The sequence below is a fragment of the Athene cunicularia genome (genome assembly GCF_003259725.1).
Source record: "Athene cunicularia isolate RWA chromosome 3 unlocalized genomic scaffold, athCun1 chr3_part1, whole genome shotgun sequence".
NCBI classification, from domain to species: Eukaryota; Metazoa; Chordata; class Aves; order Strigiformes; family Strigidae; genus Athene; species Athene cunicularia.
In genome coordinates this window covers 107,364,141-107,391,113 of record NW_020799097.1, presented here as the reverse complement: position 1 = coordinate 107,391,113, position 26,973 = coordinate 107,364,141, and the positions used below count along the sequence as shown (strand labels likewise).

The 26,973-nt window shown below is 39.3% G+C and overlaps 1 protein-coding gene across 1 annotated transcript in view; it reads right to left on the bottom strand.

Annotated features, from left to right (window-relative positions):
• ALK (ALK receptor tyrosine kinase) overlaps window positions 1–26,519 on the bottom strand; it is a 242,825-nt gene extending 216,306 nt beyond the window's left edge. The window contains exons 1-2 of the mRNA XM_026845712.1: window positions 26,404–26,519; window positions 14,504–14,668 (exon numbers count right to left, since the gene is read on the bottom strand). Of these exons, the coding sequence (XP_026701513.1) occupies window positions 14,504–14,668; window positions 26,404–26,455 (217 nt within the window). The 5' untranslated portion in view covers window positions 26,456–26,519. The remainder of the gene's footprint in view (window positions 1–14,503; window positions 14,669–26,403) is intronic.
• Window positions 26,520–26,973: the final 454 nt, after the last annotated feature.

The window sequence follows — 26,973 nt, the reverse complement described above, 5'->3', positions numbered from 1 at the left end:
CCTTATTAGCATTACAACATTTGACAGAGTCTGCTGACTTATTTTAAAAGACTCTTGGCTCATTGGCAAACTGAGGGACAAAATGGCTGCTGTATGTGATCAAATTTCTACTGAGTCAGTGATGGAATGGAAAAAAACACCTAGAAATACTGATTTCCAATTCCTGGTTTAACTGTTAAAACACATACCTCTTAGCTTGGATAAAAATCCAGTTATGGTAGCAGTGGTTACTATGGCACATTATATTATCTGTATTTTAACTACTGAAATGTTTGCCCAATTTTTTTTTTCTTTACATTTACAGAAAAAACCTTTAGGGAACAAAAGACCAATTATTTAAAAGTGGATTCACAAATCAATCACCCAATATTAAAGTTGAAGTTGTTATTTTTAGCACTATTAACTACACAGTAATTAAAATTGATTACAAAGTCACAACCCCTCATTAAGTTGCTGTCAACTGGGGGAAAATTCCTCAAAAGCAATTTTTTTTTTTTTTTTAAAAAAAAAGTGGTTGTAAAAAGATTCCCATCCATTAAAGAGACATCTGGTAATATGGAAAAGGTGATAAATTATGTCCTGTTCTCAGTGCTAGTACTCCATAGACCAAAGGAGGTGGAGGGGAGAAATCCTTATGGTTGTTATCTCCATCTGAAAAGAAGTGGAAACACCGTTGTGTTGGGGATGGTGACAAGTCATTCTCTTTCTGTGAATATGTTCTGTGGTGACCAAAGCGCAGGTCTCAGTAGCAGAGCTGACATGCCATCAAACAGATAACATGTTCTGTGAACTCAACACTGCAAAAAGGCAAGCCTTGTATTTCAATCTAAGAAAGTCCTTAAGCCCATGCTGTAAGTATCTGAGTAGTCCTACAAAATACAGAGACGTTTACATATTTTATTGTCTCACAGCAGATACTGGTCCTTAGCAGGATCAAGCCCTACAGGAGAGTTTTTCCAGTACATTGCTGCTCCCCTAGTTTTCTCCTCCCTGAGCTACATCCCACTGGTTTCAGTTTTAATTCTGAAGAGAAATAAAATGCTGAGTCCCACCCCTCCTTTGATGTAATTTTCCAAATTGCCAAGGAGTTCAGAGTTCAAAAAATATAATGTTTCTTCCCTCTTGAACTTATTTCACAAGCTTGCAGTACAGGTTGTCAAGCCACTGTTGGTCTAAGTTGCTGGTCCAACACAAACTCTATAAGGGATCAAAGATGATTAACTGGATCACACGCAGGAATGCCCTGTGCAGAGGCAAATCTCACTCCAGCCTTCCTCTTGTCCCTCACCCGACGCAGGAAGTGTGGAACATCCACATACATAACAAGCAGTAATTTCCCTCAAGTATACAGAGGTGGGGAAAAGTGAAACCACATTACTTCTTTACACTACCATCTGGCATCTCTAAGGTAAGAAAGTCATTGCACCCCTGTTAAAAAAATAAAAAATAAAAAATAAAAAAAGCTGTCACTATGTTTGCTTCCAAACCTGCAGCAAGGCTGCTAGTGACACAATGCATATCCGTATCATCTCATGACAGTGTCAGGCTTTAAGGAACATCCCAAACTTCAGCTTAACATGCTCTTTTAGTCAGACGATGAGAAATCAGGAGCTACTTCAGCAATTTCACAAATAGGCCCATTGCAAATACACCTAGGCTAGCAGAATTACACTCCTGAGGTCTGTACCCCTTCATTCAACAAGCCCAAAATGCTTTCAAAGGAGAACAAGAGGACAATACCTGTTAAAGATCAGAGGAGGAGGAGGGAATAGGAAGGCAATTGTCAGAAATCGTAACAAAAAAAAGAACAAGGCTTTGATTACATTGCAGTAGTGAAAGAATAATCTGCAGTTCACTGAAGTTTCTGAATTCTGTATTATGAATAGTTATTTTAGCAACAAAGAATTGTCCAGTAACTCAGTTTCCTTAAAAAAAAAAAAAAAAAAAAGTTTGGCTTGATGATAAAAGTAGCACATGAAGTAACTAATCAAGTAACCACTGAGTTAGTTAATTTTTGCAAGTCAGTTAGGTCTTTCTTGCTTCAATAAGCATTAACAGCTTCACACTCAGGGTCGGGCTTTGGTGCCCCACCCTCCCCAAGAGTTACTGGATGGAACATTAAATAACACACACAGCAATCAATTTGTAGCTCTAATGAAGCACGTTTCACCTGCCCACCCCACAAAGCACTCTTAAATGTATCGTTTCATACAGTTTAAAAAAAAAAAAAACAACATAGTAGAGAGTGGTTAAAGGCGTTGTCTGTAATGTGTGTCTCTTCCACCGAGTTAATTCCTATCACTTAATTCTGGGATATCCCAGCCAAATTCCTCCATGCAAAAAACCTCCTCCCTCAAGTTAAGTGGTGTTTTACACACAGATGAGGTACCTCATCTGGTTGGAGCTCAGTTATTTCAACTATATTACTTGTATTTTCTGTAATGAAAATACAAGTCACTCAAGCAGTGCCCCTACTCCAGCACATTTTAACAGTTTCCCTTAACTCTCCAGACAGACACCTTCTTGCCATGTCAGTGTAAAGAAATGTAAGTGCTCAGCTTCACACAGCACTCATCCATGACAAACTCCCCAAACATCTCAGCTAAGCCCATAAGCAAATGCACAATACTAATACTATTAAAAGCACGTTAGCTCTCATATGACTTTGCAATGGGATTTCTCATCACTACAGGGAAAACCTGAATGCTGACCCCCAAAGTTTCATCTGCAGTGATATACCCCTTAGTCCTGTCACTGAGCCCTGGCAAACACTCACTGTATGGCAGGTTTAGTGTTAACTGACGCCCAAATTAATTTTCTAAATAGTCAACATTTTCACTTCTAGTTCTTGAATCTTCCTTGGTTTTAAGTCAATCGGAGATAATACTGAAATCAAGCACCCCAAATATTCTAGAAGTCCACATTCAACTCAACTTTACATATGACAAAAATCGGTTGAGTCTCTTGGACAGCAAACATTTACCATTAACCATTCATTCTGCATGTTGACCACAGAGAGAACTGCCTGAAGCAGGTCAAACACCAACCTTGAAAAGGCCTGGAGTACATTTTAGTCATCCCTTGCTTCAAAGCCATTACAATTAACACTATTTTTTCAGGAGGTTTACAGATAACCAGCATCCAAATTGTCTGTTCTCTAATTAGGTGATCAGTTCCTTCAGAAAGCTAAAACTCCTTCTACACCTCTACCCACCTTTCTCCATGGATAGATGAGTTACCTATCCTACACTAGTATTCATACTTAAATAAAGGTCCTTAAAGAAATTTGCTATTAAAAATGTTAATGGTTGCTGTTCACTCAGCTGTTGCCATTAATTGCAAATGGCTTGGCATCTTTACTAAGCGGTCATTTTTAGAACCTACTCTTTCTTAACAGATACTCCTTTGGCTTAGTTAGTCATTGGAAAGGTCATTACCTTAGGTGGAAGCCATAGCTTCTGAATTAAGATATATAATACTTTATAGTATTCTTATTGAAGGACTCTTGCTTTTAACCCTTGATAAACAAAGATTAATTATCTAAACTGTTAATTCCTCAGGAATCATGATTTGATAATGACATGATAACACTAAATATATTGCCCTTAGTCAGCTGAATAGATAAACCAACAACCACAGAATTAAAATGGTTTTGCATTACTGTGCAATTAGGCAGTGAGGGTATCAGAACAATCTTTTCTTTTCCCCCTGACCTAAGAAAGTTCTGTATGTAAAATTCCAAGCTCTGTATGTCACAGTAAACTTTCCTCTGTAATAAAGCGACCTTGCTGACATGCAGGATCAACTCAGGCAGGCAGACAGAGCCTGCCCTACCCACAGCTGGCTGCCTGAAAAGCTGTAATTTTTTAGGGCAGTCAAATATAAACCATCCTCTGCCTCCTCCACAAATAATTCTACACCTTCAAGGAAAAACACTGGAATTAAAAACAGTGGAATCAAACCTGCATCATAATGTTGTTTTAACATGGCCTTTTTATTTCTTCAATGCTCTAAATAATACACCTTGAAAACAGAACATCCTTGAACCTTCAGCTGCTCAAAATCAATACCAGAATTCTGCAGCTTGGGCTTTTCTCTGGTAAACAAAATCACTGCGACACATGAAAAGGAGTTGTGAGCTAACCTTTAGTATGCTGTTCATGTGCCTTACAAGGCTCCAAGTGACTGCCAGAGATGACCACCTGTGGTATGCTGCAAAATGCTTCCCTTCATTACCTGACCTTTCCACTTCCCCACTGGAAGCACAGGAAAGTGGCAAGGTGACCCACACTAAAAGCAACATACAAAGTGAATTATTGTAATTCTGTCCTACGTGAGGTTTATTCTTTTAACATAGGCAATGACAAGCAACAAACCCTCCAGTTCTGCTGTTTGAACACCTCTTCAAATCTGGAGAAGTCTACTCATCATCTTGTTTACTAGTGTTTACACCAGATAACTTAGAAAGACAGCCTCTGACAGAAGAGTGGGAAGATTTGCTCACAGACACAGAATAGGAAGAACAAAAAATGCAGAACAATGGCTAAAAGCCCACTATTACACTTCTTGAATTCTTAAGGAAATGCCATTTAAAATTAAATGACGCTTGCTTCTCTCATCCCTGTTTTGACACTGGAACAATTCAGCTATAAAACTGACTTTCATCTGGGTTTGCAAGTGATACGAACAATTAATATCAAGTCAAAATGATTTTATTTTAAAATAGTCTTTTTTCATTTTAGCAAAAGAGTCACTCATATTTATCTTGTTTCAAATCCTGTTTATTTAGGGAAGGTAAAAGACAAAAGTCAAGCCTTTCTAGACTGTTTGCATTTAATAGACAAGAAAGGCTGTGCCACTGACACTAAAGGCAATTAAATTGACTTAGAGAAAGCGATTTCTTTACAAAGAGAGGGATGCACAACATAATTCACTGCACAGAAAAGCAGTGTTGCTCAACAGAGGAAGGAGAGGTCTAGGATTGGAGACCCCAAATCAACAACAAGATATTGTAGTATATACCACAGCAGACATGCAAGAAAACGTGGAGGGCCGTATTATATTGCTCCCCTCAGCGCACAGTCTCTGACACAAGCATGTCTGGAGAGTGAGAGAATATTCTGGAAAGTCTGGTCATAAGTTTGCTTACCTCTCCTTCTCTCCCAGTATGGCCGTTCTTATGTTCATACATAATACCATCTGTTTAATCACTGTGCTCTCAAAAGAAGCAAACAAAGAAAACAGATGAAAACTTCAGGGATAACACCTAAGTCATAACTGAATGGAAGATTATTCATTAGAATCTAGGCAAATTGCCTGGGGCTGCCTAAACAGGCATTGCATGGTATTAAGAAAAAAAAATAAAATTTAAAGATACAAACCAGAATTCTCACTCAGTAGCTCATCCTTAAACACGGCAACCTCTGTCATTACTTTGAGTAGGATAAAATAGGCATGTTCCATTTAATCTGCTATAAGAGAAAACTTGAGGATTATGCAGCTAAATTCATAGGTCCCACTCCCCTTCAAGGTAAAGCTAAATAAAACTACTTTGGTCAGCTCTAATATTAACAATTCCTGTGAGTAAGATTTAAGCTCTGAAGGCACGTCTACGGGAATACTTCTTGCTACGCCTCTGAAGTAGTACATGCAATTGTGTCTTTCCAAAAATAAGATGATATGCAAGTATTAGTACCAACATATTCTTTACAGATCCTTATCTATACAACTCAAATTTCATCAAAAAAAAACCCCAAAGACAATACTATTAAAAATCGACCTTCTCTTTCTTTACCCAAATTTACCTGTCTAGATTAGGCAAAATGGTCAAACTATTCTTGGGTTTAGCTTAGCTTTGCTCTAAGATCCTGACTGAATCATGATATTTTCTCTATCATTGAAATTAACAGTTTTTTACTTCTGTTTAATCAGTTGGGCTTTGTTCTTGGCAAGAGTCACAGCAGCAAAACCTCTCAGCTTTCAGAGTTCTGTGACTCTCATTTAATGTATTCATTCAAGCATAGGTGTGTAAGACAGCTATTGCAACACAACAACAGACACATTATCATTGATGTGAAGGACAATAGTGAAAATATTCCAGTTCCTGACAATTTACTGATGCTGATGATTTTAACATAATCTCACAGAATAGGTCTGTAGAAAATCCCACATGATGATGTCTATTTATTTTAAGTGGACCAGGCCAACTTCATGACAAAAATACTGTAGAGCAACAGGTATCTAACTGGCAGTACTAGTTAAGGTGCAAGAGACACAAATTTGTCACAGCTAGGAGCACAACACACCTTGGTCTATTGATTTAACCACACTGTGCTTTAGTTTCTCTTTGATGACATGGAGAAATACTTCTCCCAACTCTTTAAACTGTATGAAGTGCCTTATTTAGTAGAGCATTCTCAGAGCCCTCATAAGTAAAGTGCTAAAGAAGCACAGGTTATTGTAGTAATTGGCAATGGATATAACTCAACTATGGTTGGTAAGGAGTGGTGATATGTAGCCAAGGGGCTGCAAGGCATACAGTGTCATGCTGATATTCCTTTGTCATACATATGACTCCTTTGTCATATATTTTTATGCACAGAGCTCTATGCATGAGCTGTCAGTAGCATGGTAAAAAAAATACAGAAAATAGATGTAGCAGGCAGGGTAGAAATAAATTAAAACAATCAAATAACAATTTCTTAATTCATTGAATATTCTTTGCACAAATAGGAGTTTTTTATACTTGAAAAGTTCCATTTAAAAAAAACAAACACAATATATGCGTGGATGTACACAGCATTTGGCGATAAAGAACACTGCCCCTACATCACGGAGAAAAAAAAAATTACAAATGTGTGTTAATCCAGTAGTCTTTTCCTATAAAAAGGTCAAATACAGACAAGAGTAGAATACGCTTCCCTCCAGCTGTCCTTTTATTATTCCTCTCATCTTGCCAAGGAGAAAGTGTCTCTAGGAGTAAGAAAGAGACCATTTTACAAGCCATTTATTCTTCATTGTCTAGCCTTTTCTGGATATACTTGTTGAAGTACATTAGTCACAGGTATGCAGCAAATCATTAGAGCATACTAACATCTGATGCACACTGAAATTAATTTTTCTTTTTCAGCTTGGAGAACAGAGTGTTTCATGTTGAGTTGCATGCAAGTCTTCACTGAATTAAGGAGTGAGCAAACAGGATTTCTAAAATCAACAAACCCACATGCTTATCCATAGTCCATATAAATACATACCTACTCTATAAACAAGGACACTGTCCTGCAGTGAGACAATAATTTGCCTCTTTAGAGAAAGCTCATTAAATGGAAATAATTTTCCAATAACAAAGCACGAGTGTAGTACTAATGAGAAGAGCAAGCTGCAAAATGCTAAGAACACCTGGTCCATTTCTTGTATTGACAGAGTATGAGCTGAAATTTTACCATCATAAAAAGGCTCGATATTTTTTTTTTTTTCTTCACAGCCCAATGGGCTCTGGATGTAAGTTTGGTTTATGTTTTGTATATTAATGTTGCATAAATTCCTATGGGGCTGTGTTGACAACATATACATATCAAGTGTTACAAATTGAGTATCAAAATTTAAATCTCAACTAGAACAGCCAGAACTATTCACTGTAAATAATATTTTTTACTTTAAAACCCTCTCTGTTTATAAAGAACTTGATAGTCATCCCTACAAATCCATAAATCTCTCATTTGCAATAAGATTGATGAACAATTTTCAGTCCATGTGTTGCTTTGAGATCTCACTTAATTCTTCTACTATTTCGCTTGTGGTATGTAGCTGACCCTTCAATTCATACACAACAATTATTTCCACTGACTCAATGGCTAAATTTTAAAGAGGAAAATAACTAATAGAAAACCGAATCCCACTTTGAATAAACAAAAGTGTGAAAGTTTACAAATCTTCACAGGATACCTGTAGTTTATCTGAATGCTTAAAATAATGAAACTAGAGTGGCACAATACCACAGCAGTATCTTTTTAAGGACTATTCAACCATCTGGACTGAATCTTTGCAGACTAGGATGATCTGCATTCTTATCCAGCATTAAAAAGAGGTGTGCAATAGACATTCAGGTCTGCAAGTTTTTTTGTCAAAATTTGAGATAGGTTCAAAAACATTTTTCTTCCAAAATAGAAATTCTCATGAGAAGACAATCCTGGATGTTTTCCAGACCTACCCTGTCAAAACCTCAGACTCCATGTATTGATTTACTAAAGGAAAGAAGAAATACTCTGGTATCTTGTTTAAAAGACACATAAGATAGATAATTACTATGAAATCAAGGCATATCCTCAAACCAGTTTTAAGGATTAAATAAAGGGGAATCTTCTGTCTGTCTAGCATGAGCCCAGCTACTCTCTTTACCCTTTATTCTTTTCCCTTGGTAAATACCTGTCTTTTTCAGAGAGATTTTCTCCCCCCACATTTTAGTGTAATTGTTAGTGTTACAAGTCTCTTTTTTTTTTTTTTCTTAAGAATGCTACACAAAAAATAACTTCTCAACTGTTTACTTCTGGCAAGCCCACACTGATTTATACTCCACTGTTTTGTTAATAAAGTGATAATCAGAAACAAAATATTATTTATTATCTTTTATTATCTGCCTCATTCTTCTTTGTCTGAGGAATCATAAAGTCAACAGCCATTTTACAATCCTGCAGTTCATTATCTCCCATTTGCTAATATGCTCAGTGCCTTAGCCTTGCTCCATTTCTTTAGTAATAATTACAGAAATCAAAACCACATTAACACGATGTGCAGATATTTCTTGTTTTAGAACTTAGCATGAGAGCTTTTCAACTAATCAGTAGTTGGTTAGGACACTATCCTCATTCATCTCCCACTTTCCCTGCCATCCTTCATGAAAGTTTAATCTATATTTTCCATTAAGGAGTTGTCTCAATTGGTGTTCACATTTCCAGGGTGGCTTATTCCTTTTTTGATTCTTATTTGAAATGGTGGTCGTACCTTCCCAACTTATCTCTTCATCTGAAATTTTCATCAAGCAGCTGCATATTTTCATGGTCCTGAAATCTTTAGATAACAGAAGCAGAAATTCACTTCATCCACAATCACAAGATTTAGAAGTGGAGCAGGCAACCTGCTTGCATCACCATAGTCAGGAGCGGTCAAGCCTCTAATTCTTCAAGTTTAAAACTGCATTTATATTTGGAAACAGATCACACTGACATTTGATCAAACACAGATCAGGATCCAGTTGTTTGACCCAAAGTTGTTTTGGATCCAGCTGCTTCTGGTCCTTCCTCCTTAAAGACACAAGGTCAATTTTGTAACTAGTGTTTTTTCTCTTCCTCTTCCTTGTAAAATTTGACTCAGGAGGAAACCATGACTGTGCTGCCACATCAGGGACAACAATTATTGCCCTCCACAAGTCCATGGGCAACACAGCAATGCGATGTTGCTGACAGGAATCTGAGACGGTGCCTCTCTGGAGGAAGGAAAAGACAAGCACTATGAAGAGGTAGCAGGAGAGATGAATTCTGGAAAGGCACACTTCCTGATGGACGTTACCTGCTACTCGGAGCTGTGCCCTAGAGGCCCTCATAGTACAGAAAACCCTGGGTTTGAATCAGGAGTTGAGAGGCACAGAATTTATGGCTGGTTTGACCCATCTCAAGTTTATCAGAGAGGCAAAGGACTCTTTCACTTGAGCATGACAAATACATACGTCCACAAAGCTGCAAAGTGCAACTTCCTTGGTCTACAAACTCTGTCATTCTAACTGCAAACTGGGTTGTCTAACCTGCCTCCTTAGGAAATACTGCCACAGTTGCAAGATCTCCAATTCCTCATATTTCATTACAATAGACTGCAGTACATTTGCTGGTATAATATATTATGAAGGATCATAAATAATTAAGAATTAATCACACTTGTCAAAATAAATAAATGCAGTCAGTGATGTAGAATGCTTGAATTTTTTATAGCATCTTTTTGCTTATTCATGAATTAAAAGAAGTCTAGTAATCCACAATGGATTGCCTACTCAATACAGCACATACAGGCCTGATTTAGATCCCAGCAGTGGAGGTTTTCCTGTCAATCTTTAGCACCTCAATGGAATTTTAACCTTAAATCTCTGATCCTGCTGAAAGTTACCTGAATTTGACTTGGAATATTAGTAGCTCCAGCAGATCTTCACGTACCGCGCAGGGCCTAGCTGGCAGATGCACTAGTGATTCTACACCCACTGGTCCATTTACAAGACAGAGGAGAGGAATTGAGGGAAGTGAAGTATTTTAGCACAAAATTTAAAAAAAAAACCCAAACTACAAAGTACCTTGATAGCATCCCTTCTACAGATTTCTATAGACAGTCCTGCATTTCTTCCTACCCAATATTTTTGCATGGTTTGATACCATTCACAAGGCTTTAGCATAATAGTAAATAATATTAGATGTTTAAATAGCACCTTTTCTCTTACTCTCCAAATTGGTCTTAAACCCTTAGTGCATTTCAAGCTTTTTTTAAAGGAGAAAAAAAAAACTGGGCTGGGAGGTGAGGGAGGGTCACACCACCACACCAACCCTACCAGCATAGACTAAATATCCATTAACTTCAGGCATCTGGCTCTGAAAACAGACAAGTGTAGATACATAGGAAAGAATATATAAACAGGGAGAGCAAATGGTTGTACTTCCCCACCCCTGGCCTTCAGGGAACTATTAATACAAGGACTTTCTGAGCCAGAAAAGGTAGCCTTGAGAATTTAGTAGCTGTAACTATTTTTCTTTCCTGCACATATCCTGTCAATTGCACACCCATAGAAGGTTTTAGCACCAACAATATGCTGTGAAAAAAGGTTCCACAGTTTTACTGTTTGTTACATACCAAAGGATCTCCTTTGTTTTGAACCTGACAACTACTAATTTCATCTGATGCTGTCCAAATTTGTATTAGAAGAAATAACCAATATTCCTTCTGTACTCATCCTTTCAGTTCTTTATAAAGTCTTGGGAGTTTATAAACCTTTAGATATCTTTTATAAAGATTTTATAATCTTCTGTGATTTTTATAAAACTTTGCCATGTATTCCTTTAGAATTCTCTTGCAGGCAAGGTATCCCTAGTTGATTTAAACATTCCTTAAGGACAGACATTACATACCTTATATCATCCTTGTTTTCATTCTTTTAATAACTTTCCAAGCTGTACTAAATGATTTTTGATGCATGGGAACCAGAACGGAATGCTGTATTCTAGATACAGCTGCCCCACACATTTATACCATAGCATATTGTTCCTGTTTTCTAGTCCCCTCTCAGTAAGTCCCAACATCACATTTACTTTGTGACTGCTACTGAGTTGATGTTTTCACAGCTCTGTTGTTATACCAAAATCAGCTTAATTGATTACAACCAGCTCAGAATCTGCCCTTATATATGCTAAACTCTGGTTATTTCTCCCAGCACCCCAATTCAAATAATTTAGACTAAATTTCACCTGCCACTAATTATCCAGCTAAGCACCTTTTTGCAATTCCTTGCAAACCACACCTCTAATCTTTTACCCCAGACAATTTAGTATCAAACTTTGCTACCTCACCATCTATCCCCATTCAGAAGATCAATGATTTGTGTGACACCATGTGCTGAACGTGCCATGTGAGTGGAGCACTCAGATGTGACTGTAACGAAATGCTGAGACACCTGAAACTAGTTCTTCCTCTAGGTAGCTTGATCCATGCTGATTTGTTCCGATTCCTTAAGTCTGAGCTGTATCATGCTGCAGGGACAGGCAAAAATACAGTTCTTCCAATGTCCCTGTTTGGGAGATCTACCAATGATTTCCTACTGAACCTTATACAGAAACTTATATGAAGCACAATGAATCATACCCGAGGCATTTGACTATATCAATGTCTTGACATGACTCGATAGCCAAGTGACAAGGATGAGCTAAACTACCCCAAAATCTAGTTACGTTATCTGTTTATCTCTGTGCATTACTGTCTGCAAAGGAGATGAAATGAGATTGAGATAATTGGAAGTACAATTTGCAGGAAACAGTGGGGGTTGGAATTACTGTGCTTAATTATTTCAGATTGAAACAGACCACACAACTATCTGTGCCAAGCAGCTGTAATTAAAGTGATTTAAAATAGAGAGATGCTAGCTCCAAGTGTTGATTTTCAAATGAGTCTTTATACGCACAAGAGTTACAGTCATCTATGAGTTGCAGACCTACAGCTCTGAGGGGCTTAAGGGAAAATTACCACTCTGTCCAACATGCCTGATAATTTAAAAAAAAAAATGAACAAACAAGCAAATAAAACACCCCAAAACAACCCACCCTGGCATCCCACAAATCTAAATCCACTCAGTGTCACACTGGGTACTTGCTCCTCAGAACAGGAGAAAACAGCAGAATACAAGCTTCAGCCTAAATTGCCTATACTCCAAATGAAGAAAAAAAACCAGAACTTTGGGCTTAGGAATGGAATTTTATCCCAATAGGCAACTGGAAATCATCAAGCAATACTACCCTTGTTTTGGGGCTACAGGGCAGCCAACAGTCTTGCCGCCTTCTGCTTTGACAGACATATAAAACTGAATGCAGAGAAAGGTATAACTTTACCAAAAAGAATCCAAAAGAAACATACATTGGCAATATGCAGCACTGCAGCAATCTGGCCAGGCCCTTCACCTGGAACAATACATTTATTTCCTCATGGGTTTTCCCCATTTTTTTTCCCCATTCCAGGAATGTGACAGCTACTCTTCTCAACCCAAAACAAGCAGGTTTTAATTCCTAAATTGCAGCAGAAGCCAGCTTCCACTAGAATTTAAGAAAAAGAACAGAAGACATTCATTCTGATTTACCTCAAACTTTCGCTTAACTGTATCTCTGTAGCAAGAAATTTAGTATGCGCATGTATGTTCTTTGATGTGAAAATTAGAAGATATTTGCATGCATCACAAATGTGGTCCATCTGCTTTACACATGACACAGGTCCCGCCAAAATTACTTGGTTTGCTGATGAATCAGTGCTCAAGCAATGGGCCTTAAAAGTTAATTTATAATGACTATCTGGAAAAAAGTACTGTACTATTGATATGGATGAGAAAACAGAATTAAAGAATATGAATGAAGTCAGTACTGAAACTTTTCCTCAGTATTTGCCTGAACATAAGAACTGTTACAAGCAGTCAGACTGCAGGTCTGCAAAGTCAAATGCCATCTCTGACGCTGGCTACTAAGAAAAGGATCCTTTCACTTGCAGCTTTCTGTATAAGAGGCTTCTTGAGTCAGGGAGTGTAAAAAGACTATTGAATTAAATAACCAGCGATGAGTGTATTCTGCAAGAATTCATCTAATCTTTCTTTAAACTTATGCATACTTTTGGCCTTCATAACATTAATTCATGCATCTTATTACCACGGTTTATTCAGGTACTACACAAAAAATATCTCCTCTTGCTTGTTCTACAGCCAGCACCCACTAACTTCACGGCTGCTTCCCACTGCTCTTCAACGTGCATTTTCATAGACTTCTAAATCCTACCATCACTGACAGAATAAAGAATCTTTTTCTGTTTATTTTTTTCTAGTACAGAAACTGTTCAATATCCCTGCTAATCTTTGTTGTTGTCCTTCTGTACACCTCTTTGCTGGCCTGGATAAAGCCTGCAGCCCTAACTCCCCCATTTCCATTTTGTAGCTCCATCCTCATCAACACTACCCGACACTCACAGAGAGAGGTTTCAAGCAGGTGTCACTAACAGCAGGAAGGATGTTAAGAATTTTTCTGCTTTTCCAGAATTAGAAGAGCACAAATACATGTAAAAATCTTTTTAGAACTTCTAATCTTAATGAAATATGCTGCTGTTCACAGAGATGATCATGAGCAGGAAAAATAATTCCACTTACTAGGCTTCCTAGCTCTCTTTAAAGACAGGAAATTTTTTTCTTATATTAAGGGCAAAACCCATCTTTTGTTTTCTTACCAGACAGAAAACCTAAGCCCTGGACACAAGGATATTGCCTAAAATGGTCTGAAAATACATAAGCAGTGTATAGGACCTAGAGCAGAAGTAAAACCATACTTGATTTTATTCATCTCTTCCAGACACTGAATGACCTTAAACATAGGCACCACAGTACTGTTCTCATCCAAATACTGTCCATGGCATGGCTCGGCCTGATTCAGATTTTACACAGTACTATATTCGTTGTTTTGCTTCTCATATATATATATTTATATAGCAGATTGCCTTTAGACAAAAACATCTTTCATTTGTAGAACGATTACCTTTGTTTGTCACACTGTTTGCATTGTCTGCTGCAGTAAAAGAATTATAGATGTCTTAAGTATATTTAGGAGGACATGTTTGTTTGGATGGGGTTGTGGGGTTCTTTTGGTAGGGATCTTTTTGGCAGTGGGAGTGAGGGTGTTTTGTTTTTAAAACTAACCACCACACTGAAGGCATTACATAGCTGTATTCATCTTACCTTTAGGTGTATTCTCAGAGTGATCTCTCTCTGGCCCATCTGGGATGTTTAGCAGTGAGATGTCCTCTGCACTCAGCCTGAGCCAGGCAGCACTGTGGGTTTCCTGATCTTTTGAGGTAAGGGAATATTCCAGCTCACAAGGAGATTCAAAATTGCAATCAAATACTGAAAAAGAAAACAGACATAGAACATACCAGGTTAATTAAATGCAGCTTCCTCTGTGCTAGAAGATGTGTATACACAAACACATTTTATACTTTAGTAAGTTAGGGCTTGCTTTTTTTCCATAATGAGGTAGAAAAAAATGGAAGAAGTCCATAAAACAGGCAAAAATGTGTCAAAATGGACCCCACAGAGAGGTTCATTATGGAGGTAGCAGCAAATCAGGAGGAGAGCCCAAGAACCAGTAATTCCCCTTCAGGACAGATAAAAGGGCAGCACAGGCTAAAGCAGGGAAAGGCATCTTCTAGACTGAAAGGGAAATAGCTTAGTCGATTGATAAAATGGGACAGAAACCAATCTCTTCTGGGCTGTTGCTTCAGATTTAACAAGGACCATTGAAGTGCAAAGACTACTAACATGCTTTGGATTCATGTTCCATCTCAGTGAGCAAAGGACTCTGCAAAGCAAGTTGTATATCTTGGACATGTGGGACATACTGGTAGCCACAGGGACTGTACCCTGAGAAGCAACCTTCTGACCCCCTGGATTTGAAACTCTCTACTGAGGCAGCAGAAGCTTGGTCTGCTGTTGCAAAAGTTTAGCCTCCAGGCAGTACAGCCAGCATCTGCCTCCAACACAGACGTTTCTTTTTGAGATGTTTCTCTTTCAAAAACCAATTACCCTGCTGGTGCAACTATGATTCACTTCCCAGGGTCCAATTTACTATCACATCATAATTCAAGTTGCTTAACACAACATGCAGTGATAACCTGCACAGATTATGCTTTTAATCGTCAACATTGCTAAACCACTACAGTTGGCACTCAACACAATATTCAGTAATGGAAAGAAACTATTTCTGAACTAACTCAATGCTTATGAAAAGGCTAGGTCCATTTGAAAAAGCCCAACCAAAAAAATTCAGCTCTTCTTTGGACTTTACTACACTGTCGACTGTCCTGCCATAGCTATGCAAGTGGAACAAATAACCTGAATTGACATTAGTCAAATTAACTATTTTTTTTAAACTTCAATTACATTCTCTATTAAACATCTAATTTCTTCTTAGTGTGCACAGATTTATGTAGTTCAGCCTATTCTCCTGGTGATATAACATTTTCTGATCTGAAGGTTAATACTATTGCCCTCTCACTATACTTTGCCCAGCTGATTTGCCTTTTTAACAGCAAGCTGGAAGGAGCAGAGTGTATTTTTCCAGTTTATATTTGATTTTCTTAATCAGGTGCTTTATCATTTACTCAGCATTTTGAATGCTTCACAACACCATGGAAATCATATAATGTAAGGAATCCATATACACCACAAGCAGAAGTAACAAGGTTTATACATATTTCCTTAAATTTGAATGCAGAAGTTGCTATCCTTTTCAGGCTTCTATGTTATCAACATAAATTTCATGATACATGAAGCGCACTTCAATTTAGGCAGCAGGCAACAGTGGATATATTCATGCTACACAGTTTACTACTGCAGTATCATACCCAAACCTCACCCCACTTATTTCTAGTCCTTTAGATGTTCTTTAAAAAAAGAAAAACAAATCCAACATTTTTTAACCCTATAAAGTGTTAAGAGTCTATTAAACTTCGTATCAAAGCCCAAAAGGACAAAGGAGCAACCACTCAGCTACATGTTACAGAAGATATATCATCATTACTGTATAGTTTAGTTAGGGGGAACACCTCAACTAATACGTGCTTCAAGGCATTTCAAGGTATTGTCAAAAAAAAAAACAGGGGGAGAAACACAGCTCATGCAAGGACTTTTTTGACGGAACCACAGTACAACAGAAAGGAAATCCTGGGCCAAGGACAACACGTGGCAAGAGCAATCATTTCAAATCAACTATTTCATTCTTCATGGGCTTCTCTCCCCCACCAGTCAGTCTCTCATATTTTCAGGAGCTTTCCATCAGTCACTGCTTTCTTCTATTCCTCTCCCATCCAGCTGCTGGGAAGAGGAGCCTTTGTGCTCTCTTACCCTCTTGCCCCCAGCCGAGAAGCCCTTCGCAGATATCCACAAGGCACTCTCATTCTCCTCCTCCAGCCCTCACCCCCTGACAGTCTGATTATGGTGCCTAGAAGCACTGGATAGCCAGCTCCTCCGTTCAGTCTCACTTTCCAGAACCTCCTTCTCAAAAGAGAGCTATCAATCAGTTGTGGAGCCCTTAACACAGCAGGCCTCTGACCTACAACCGGGACAACTTAATTGGGGCATGTGATTAAATAACAGTCATCACATTTAGCGTTATGACCCTTGCAGACAACTAAAGCCTCTGCCTGAAGGGGGAAAAGTAAAGGAGAAAAGGCAAGTAGTAATACTATTCCCTTCCCTTGCAATGAATAGCCTATAGAGAAGTGGACATGATCTAACATGCCTGTTGTGGTCAGGCTGAACGGTCTTTACAACAGGTTATTCCTTGACAGAGGAGACTTTTTGGCTCATACGCCTGAGTGCATCTGCACTTTAATCAAAACATACTTGCATGTTTTGCAGAGCTTGATAGTCCCCCCACATCACCAGAATATCTGCACTCTTCATAGGCTCTTATTTAAATTAATCCCATATCAGACACAAATTTCAGTGCTATTATACTATTCGGTACAAAGAAATGATGATAAATAAATGCTATCTGATGCAGCACAGCAAAGTCTATGCAAACAGCATCCAGTCTTCCAAGCCTAATGCTAACTTCCTACCCTCAGGCTTTCCTTCTTTCACAATGTCCTTCACTATTGACAATGTAATATACTTTATAAAAAAAGCATTATATACACCACATACATTTTTTTCACTGATAAGCTGTTCTTGGTGTGGTAGCTGCTACAAGACCATATAAACCACATTTGCAAATACAGAACCTTCACAATATTTGAATTGCAGCCACAAAGCACCTGCCATTTTTTATGCCTCTGCATAAGAAAGGTCTTTCTCCTTCCTTTTTTACTTTTGTCTTAACATGGTTAAATGTGACATCAAGTTTATTTTTTTCTTGACCAGCTAAGCACATAAAAAAGTAGCCATGTACCTTTGGAAGCTGAATAAAAGCCATTCTGCCCTTTTTTGAAAAACAGCAAACACTGCAGGAAAGGTAATTAAATCTAACACAACTTTAAGTGATTATTTTTTAAACCCACTACCAATATAAATTGACTAGATACAGAGCTTTAGGACTTGAATAGAGTGCCTAGTCTGTGAAGTGGGGGTTTTTTTTATTATTTTTGATGGTTTTTTTAGAGATATGTCACAAAGATTTATATCCAGTATATGCATTTATGCCACAGCTATATTGACATTATAGATCCTAAAGGCTCTAATAGGAATTCGGGTTCCAGCAAACTGCAAAGTCTCTTTTTAAATATACTGCATAAAACCCAACTCCTTGTCCAACAGTCTTTTGCATGTGCAACCGCTGGACATTAGAAAGACAGAACAGCTAATTTATTAGAAGGCTACTTCATCATCATTACACCTTTAAAGAGGAAACAAAAGTGATGCTTATAATCAGATTAAGGTAAACACCTGTTTAAGAAAGTCTGTAGATATCAATCATTTCAGTTCCTGGTATGTAAGAAGATACAGGATACCAACATAGACTGAAAAGTAAATTAAGCTACTACTCAATTGAAAAGACAGTGAAATCCGTGTATGTGTGTGTCTGATGACATTAGAGTCTTGTGGGTGCTTCAATTTATTTATTTTTAATCAACATACTTCACAGCAATAATTTGCGCACAAACAACTAAAATATCTGGTAAGTACATCTGTTTTAATTAAACTGATTAGAGTTTTCTAATAAACAAATGACTTAAAATAGTAGCATAACTAATACTCCAAAACAGAGTAACCTGCAGGAAATACCCTTTTACGTTGCTGCAGGTCAGATGATGAATGATTCACTCTCTGGATCATCTTAGATCATTTGTGTAACCACACAACACAGAAATATGCCTTATTTAGGACAAAAATGATCGAAGTTAAAGAGAGATATAAAAAGCCTGTTCTCATTAAGAAGCTATTCTGATGATCCTTTCTTCAGCTGCCCAACAACAGACTAAGTTTATTTGTTTTAAATCACATCTCCTTTCAACCACAAAAACCCTGACGAGCAGGTAATTTCCTTAGGCTACTCCTTTCTAGTTCTATGTGTGTCTGACTTAAAAAGGTCCTTCTCACTCCTGGTCTGCTGACTTTTACAAATCACTCCTCCTGCATTACTCTCAGCTGGTCACCCCTGTGAAAAGGTGTGGTTGTTTTCTCACCAGACAAGGGAGCAGGTGGAGGGTCTCTGTTCTCAGAAGGACCAGTTTACAGATGTACATCCTAATGGGCATCTCATCAGCTTAAACACGACTAATTTGTACTACATCTACAGTTACAAATGTACAATGGAGAGGTCACTTACACCAATCAAAACAGGACCACAACCTCCCTCAAGAACACGCTTCCTCCAGTGGCAACAATTGCAGCAGCAGTGGAGAAACATAAAATATTCCTGTGCAGGATGTCTTTTTTTATACAAATATTGACAGATATTCCTGGTGGAGGAGACATAATTTAAATTGTATAGTAAAGATGTGCTCTGCTGAGTGAGCTTTGAGACCTCCATCAATACCCACTAACCTCTATTTTACTCATGTTATAAGGCCTATAAGCTTTTAATTTATGACAGGGAAATGACAAATTGATTTTCCAGTTATTAATCCAAGGGACAGAGCCAGTTCCTAAAGCCCTCCCCATTCCCTCTGGGTAGAAAAGGGCACAGGGCATTCAATCTAAGGGTTTTGATTGCCTCATCAGGCCTTTCTGAATTTCTATCCACCAGTACAGGGGTATACACATGGGGTGAATCAAGGAAGCCTGCAGTGATAAAATTTCTCCCCAGAAATGGAGCATAAATAGGAGACTGTGCTCTTTCCTGCCATCTCACCAGCCTGCTGAACACCCAGAAGGACACCAAATACAGTCCAGGCCCTTGGAAGCGAGCATTGCTCCACTGGCACAAAAAAGGGATGAAACTCATTGCAAATAGATCCCTAGTGTCACCTTTTCACTGTGCAACTGGAGGTACAGCAGCATTTTAATGTGAGCAAATCCACCACAGGATGGAAGGGCATGGGAAAAAACTCAAGAGGAAAAGAAAAAGGTGTCGGCAGTCACGAAAATTGAAGAGGAAAAACAATTGCATGGTCTAGCTGCCTTGTTCCTGCCAAGAAAGCAAGCCTGAAGAGACATTTTCACCTACTTCCTTCCACTGCTCAGCACTAAGAAAGGGCAAACTAGCACATTTTAAGGGATAGTATGTCACATGCGTCTGTGCTGGCCCCCCAGGCCTCACTATCCTTTGCAAAAGCCTGCACCAACAGTAACTGCCTGGTCTCTGGGCTGCCACTCCAGGAGCTAACAAATGTGAGAGCGGCAGCATGGCGTGACAGGGGAGGAACTGGGAAGGCACTCGAGGAGCCCCACGGCATCATTCCATACAGCACAGCTTTGGGGTCCACCCTGCCTGACACACCTCAGTCACCTGCAAGTGAAGCCATGAAGAGAGTAGCTGGGCAGCCCACCAACCCCTCTCCCTGCCCTGAGACACAGCATATGTCCATTGGGGACCTCCTCAATTTAAAACTACTTAGCACAAGTTGGCTTATTGCTCTATGCCCTTCCTCTGCACCAGCAGGTCTTCATGTATGCTCCCCTGACCTTGAGTTTACTGACGGGAACGCCGCTGTTCCCTCATGGCACTGACGTTCGGTCATGATGAGCGTCTCCTCACTCTCTTCCCTCACACCACCAGCCCACCTCACCCAGACGCCACCCCAGCAGCCATTTTGCGACCCCACAGCCTGGGCCAGGCACAGAGCTCCAGCAAAACCCCAGAGCGGGGTGAGGCAGCTGGGCCCTCTCCTGGGGGATGGAGACATGTCCTTTTGGCCAACTGGGGTACGGAGGAGGACAGGAGGCGTCCTGGTGGGGTTCAGTGAAGGTAGACCCCCAGGGACTCACCCCATTTGCCTAAGAGCCCCCTACCCTCTTCAAGGCAGCACCCTGTTCTTTCTCTGCTGTTGCCCAGGGACTCTTCCCACCTCCTCACTCCATGGAAGCTTCCCAGCCCCTCCGCCTCCAGCGCCCGGTGGGGCTGGGGTCGCAGCCCATCCCCTCACAGCAGGATGGCAGCCACTGCCCCTGGCAGGCTGGTGGGAGACTCCAAGGGCTTGTCAAAGCTCGCTGTGTGCAAGGAAGATTTTAAAGCAGCCAGTTTCTCCTCAGCATCCCGGGGAGTATCGCTGGGGTGCCGCTACCTGCCAGGCAGGGTCAGAGCCAGCTGCAACAGGGCTGCTCACCCCTTCAACACCTGCCTTGAAAGAGAAATGTTCAAGTTTCCCTCAGGAGGGGCTATTAAAGCTAGATTGCAATCTGAAGAATAAAAGGTTGTAGAGAAGCAGTACCCCACAGGAGGCATAATTTCACTGCTCTTCACCCCCTGGAAGAGTGCTCAGGCCTCAGTGCCAAGCACAGGGCAAGCTGCCTGCCTCTGGGGAGCCCAAAGGCTCTCCTCATGCCAGAAGCATTTAAATGAATCCTCTGGGGAGTGAGCCACAGCTGGATGGGCCACTGCTTAGAGAAAACAGCAATAATGCAACCATTCACTTATTTGTTAAGAGAATCTTTAAAATGACAGCATATACTTTATATCCAGCCAGCTCCTCAATGCACACCAGGGACTGAATCACCAAAATCTTTGACAGCTGCTTTGTTCAGTGGAAATCAAGCTACAAAGAAGAGGGCCAGAACTCCTTTATCAATCAATTACAAGCACAGTCTTTCAAGACAGCTACAGAGTGAGGTGCAATGAGAGGGTGTGGGGAGAACAACCAGCACCAGCCCTCATTTTCATTCCTCCTGCTCTAAGAAGTGACAGAGCTCATCCTCCACACAAGAAATATTTGTCCACCAAGCCTCCCATGCATGCAGCAAAAACAATAAATGAAAGTGCATTTCTGATGCCAGTTCTGGCCAAAAGACTGAAGTACCAACTAACAGTGATTGTTAGAAAACATGCTCCAGTTGGCACAAAACAGTGGTTGGATGAACTGTCATATTTTGACAATTCATACAAGGGACCTCTTGCATGAAGTTTGAGAGATCTCTAGAGAAAATGAATCCTTGAGAGACAGGAAGAAAAGACATTTGTTGTCTTACTGTATGTTATTTTATTATTGAAAAAATGTTGAGCTGTCATTGATGTATTATCTGCAGATGAAAGAGGACACACGGAAAATAATAACTTGAAAGAAAGTAAAAATTTCTCCCTAATAAGATTTTTTCTTCTTTCTTGCTTAGCACAGCCTTCAGTTTAACTAGGCAGATGCTGCTTTTCCTGTGATTTTCCTCCCCCTGGATTTCAGCACCATTGCACATGGCAAAAATACCATCTAATTGTTAAACAAGAATTCTTGCATATGTATACGGGGTCACAGCATCTGCTGTTTTATATGGAACAATTCTATTCATCTGGTGTGAATAACTGCTGTTAATTGAAGTCTTACCCTATTATATTCATAACGCTATTTCTGAAACTATGTTAGAGTACTTCTAAGATTGCAAAGAGGATGTGTTTGAATTGAGGAAGTACACTACTTTTGCAATATCTTTACTAAGAAAGAATTAAGCCATTTTTCCTCTGGGACAAAGTATTATTCTCCTCATTTCACTCCTGAATTTATCTCACCTTCTAAACAGGAACTTGTAACAATTACTTCATATCCACGCATCTCACTATGCCATGCTGAGCCAAGTATCACGATAGCTTTATCATTCTGAAGGTGTCAGTATTAGTCTGATTTGTTGTAGATTTATAAAACAAGTAGTCATGGGAATCTAACACTAACACAAATTCATCTGGCTGGTGCCCTCTTTCTCTCCATCTTCCCTTCTGTTTGACATTCAGACTCATTGAGTTTCATGTCAACATTATCTATCTGGTATCCAGCTCACATGAATGAAATGGTATTTTGAATGCATGCACATGAGTATTTGAATTCAGCAAGTTGCACACAACCTACTAGAGAAAAAAATAATAATCTGACACCTCACTGAGCAACTGCCGTGCTACTGAGCATCAAATACGCAGTGAGAATGACCCCAAATTATTCCACAGTAAAATTAGTCCAACACATTTAACTTTTTTTTTTTTTTTTTAGCAAACCCAGTTCAGGAAATCATGAGCTCATCACAGATTACATTCCATTAGAAAGTGTAAAAAAAAAAAAAACAACAACCACCCTGTCAAATTTTTTCTGAAGACATAGAACTGAGTGAAATTATTAATAAATTGTTATTAGAAGCCATCATTTGGATTATGCTTTTAGTACCTAAATCAAAGCTGTGAATAATTATGCACTTTTGAAGGTATGTGCTCCTCCTCTGCTGAACTCATCTTTTGTAGACATTTTTAAGCACACTAGTCATTTGGTAGCTGAATCTGCTATTTCCCCCAGAGTTTTAGTCCCAATTAACTTTGCAATCCAAAACACTACTATTCCCTAAACTTCAGGGGAGAAAAAAAAAATAATCTGTAAACAATATTGCAGAACCTGACACAACCTGAGAAAGGTACTTCTGTATTTTGCACAAAGATGGTTCAGAACAGCCAAGGAGTTCAACTACTACTGGGGGGATCTGGCAAAGAGATGCACAGACAGCATGGCAGCATAAGAAGCGTTAAAAAGCAAAAGCCATCTCCTGTTCCCAAAAGGTCCACCATGGCAACCCTTATGCCTATTATTCTCATGAAACTTTGTTCCTTTCAAAACAGAATTTAGATGGGCTGAATTGCATTTAATTTTTTTTTTTTCAACTGGTAGCATTTTCCACCATTGCTACCATATCCTGACAGGATTATGCTCGAGGTTCAGTGTTGTCAGCTGGCCTGGGGGAAGTAAAGGATGGGGCAGAGAGGGGTGTATTAACTGCATGAAGGCTTCCAGACCTTAAGGAGCACCCGTCATCTGGAACCCCTGTTACAGAAGCTTAATGGATTTTATGCAGTGGACAATTGATTTCTTATACAATACCTATACAGAAGAGAAAATTAATATTCAACCAACCAGGACAAGAAATGAAATATGTGGCTGGGTGCAGTTAATCATGTAAGCCTCAGGACAGAGTTCCATCAGTGCTGCAAATGGGAGATTAATACGCTACTGTAAGTCTACACATATGCAGAATGCATTAAAAGTTTGTTCTAGCCAGAAGAAATAGTCTGTGTGTACCTCAAAGAGAACAAAAGAAAACACAAAAATACGGAGATTTGAAGACTCCTCCTGCCCTGCAGGCTGAATACCCAGATAATTTTGACTTCATGTGGCCTATTTAATCTTTATTTTGTGAAAGGCAGGTGGATTTTGCATCTCTGAAATGGTGGATGACTAATCAATGCTTGGATAGAGACAGATCTAGAAACCTCTAGACAAAAGAGAAAAAAAGTCTTGTGAATGCATCATTCTCAAGTATCCTGTTGTGCCAGTGATTATCTTTTGGGATTGCTGCACGTAGTTTCAAAGATATCATCAAGCACTGTTCCTGCCAGAACTACTAGAGGCAGTCTGTCAGAACTTTTAATGCTGAGCGAAGGAGCAGAAAACTTAGTTTGGCAGAGGGAGAGGGACCCTATATTTCAATTTACTCAGCCTTTCAATCAAAGAGATTTCTCCAATAGCGGAACACAGGGAAAAAGTAATTAAGACAACTAATATTGCCCCACTCCAGCAATGTCAGCCAGTTAATTAGATGTGTCCCATCAGATGATTAGGCAAACAAAGTTTTGATAGAGTTTTATTGAGCACTCTGTAATCACAGTCACACTGGGAGTAGCAAGGAAAGCTTCTGACAGAAGAGGAAAACACTCTAGTAGTGAAGGACTGCTGGGTTTTATTTCTGCTAATGATTTACTGTATGATTTTGGATTAGCCACTTAATCAGAAGGCAGGGGTGGTCCTGGGACAAGGTTACTCGCCTAAAGCTTGAAAGGTCTAACTTTGTCTTCTTCCTTGCTCTGCTGAGTCCCTGCGTGACCTTCGCAGAGCTGCTTAGATCCAGAGCCAATAATCAGCTGCTGAAAGGCACCGTCCATCCCTGTCATACTCATGGCAGTTCTAGACAAAAACCTGAACAGCAGTTCTGGACAGAAATCTGGACAGAAACAATATAAGCTGCAGGTATGTAGAGGAACAGAGAAAAGTTTTAAGAATTGACCTCTTAAGCTTGGGTTATGCTTACAGGGTCTACTCCACATCCCCACACCAATCCACTGCACACTGCGTATCTGAATTGGCAGGCAGTATGTCCACACAGAAATGCTATGGGGTGTTCCAGTCCGAAATGCGTGATTTTGAGGGCTACTGCCACCCCTTTAATTTAAAGGAGGTTCTGCCAACTTTTGGAAATTAAGTGCAAAGCTAGAAAAAACTAAATGACTCCTGCCTCTCTTCAAGATTCTCCAGCAGTTTCAAGATACATCTCCTGAATTACACCTACTGAGGGAGAAAAGTTTAGACTTGTCCAGAGTGAAGATTGTGTTTTGTGTAACACCTCATCAAATTCCTGCCTTTCCTTGCAAAACAGATGGTTGGAATATGGTAGAATTTGGTCTTGTGCAACCAGCTAAAATCATAATAAATCATTTCTGCTTAGATGCAGTACATTTATCTCCATGTGATGCTGTCAGATGGAATCAATGCTTTTAGGTTTTAAGAACAAAGCCTTCCCTTAGAATAGTATTACAGAGAAACTGAAATAGTTTAGGAAGAAGTAATAAAGGATAAATTAAAAATCATTCTTGCAACTTCTGAGAAAACCAAGTGAGGGAAAAAAGATTGTACTACTGTCCCTTCCAAAATGAAATTGGTGTGTCCTCATCATTCAAGCAGATACAACAGCTAGGAGCAGATATTGTATGCCAGTGGAAAGAATATATATTGCACACATAAAAGGCTGCAACATAAATTTGAAGAAATATGGGACTTCTTCATATAGGTAGGTCAAACTTTTCCCTCAAGCAGATAATTACAGGCTTGGGGTGAGTAAATCTTATTAGCCTCTCAGCACCTTATCTCCCCTCATAGAGACTGGTAGTAGATATATAGTAGATATATTCTACTTCAGTCACTTTCTGGATTGCATGTTAGATATTGCCTTATGCAGTCCGGTCCTAACTATGACTATGGTATTTCACAGTGGAATGACTATGGATAGTCAATAAATAGGTCATACCAGGGAACAGATGAAAACAGATTCCCAGATTTTGGAAGGGATGAAGTTATGAAAGGAGATGGCAAAAAAAAAAGTTTGGTACACAGCTCCTCTCTTTATAATATCACTGGATTCCAACATACCATTCAAATATTACAGTCTGGGTCCTTGTTTCTGAGGGAGCAGAGCAGACTGGGGCAGCCCAGGCTATCAGGTACCTCCATAGATATGGCGATGGCCAAGGACACGTTGGGCTAGACTGAAATGTGATTCCTGGGCCCGTGGGCAGGGTGAGGAAAGGCCCCAGAGGTGGCTGCTAAGGGACAATAAGGCTTATTAGTGCCCTCAGGCACTGACAGTATGAATTATCATGAATTTGACTTGTGTTGTTTTGCTCCAGTATTATACCAGTATCCTTAGGCAGTTAGTTACAGCCTCCTGAGGATAACATAAATGCTACTCACTGTGTCGTCCTCTATGAGAGAAGTACGGCGATGTATCTCTCATGACCCACATCAAGTTCCAAGCAGAGTAACCAGAAGGAAGAGAAAGGCTGTTTGCTGGGAGATCCGAAGTGCTCAGACCTTTCATTTAAAAAAAAAAAAAAAAAAAAAAGAAAAAAAAAAAAAAGAGAAAAAAATAAATATAAACATTACATATGACGTAGCTGTTTGTATGCTACACATCAAGTGCAAAGATCTTAAACAGCTTTACAGACCACATGCAACAAGCATCAATATTCAACTACTACTTCTTGGTTGGTTCTTCCTTCCTGATGTGTGAGCGCACAGGGAGACAGGAGATTAATTGCTTTACATCACAAAATTATCGTCACCTAGAAAAACTGTCAAGTTTAATCTCACACTGATTCTAAATTCTCTTTGAGCTTTCAGTCCCTCAATTTTTTTAAGTTTTGTTAGCATGAAGAGATCCTGTACATGGAACAGGCAAACATCTACCAAGCTTTTGTTCAACAACCGAATGCATCTCAAAGATATTTTTGAGGATTAGAATACTACAGTGACCCAGAATGC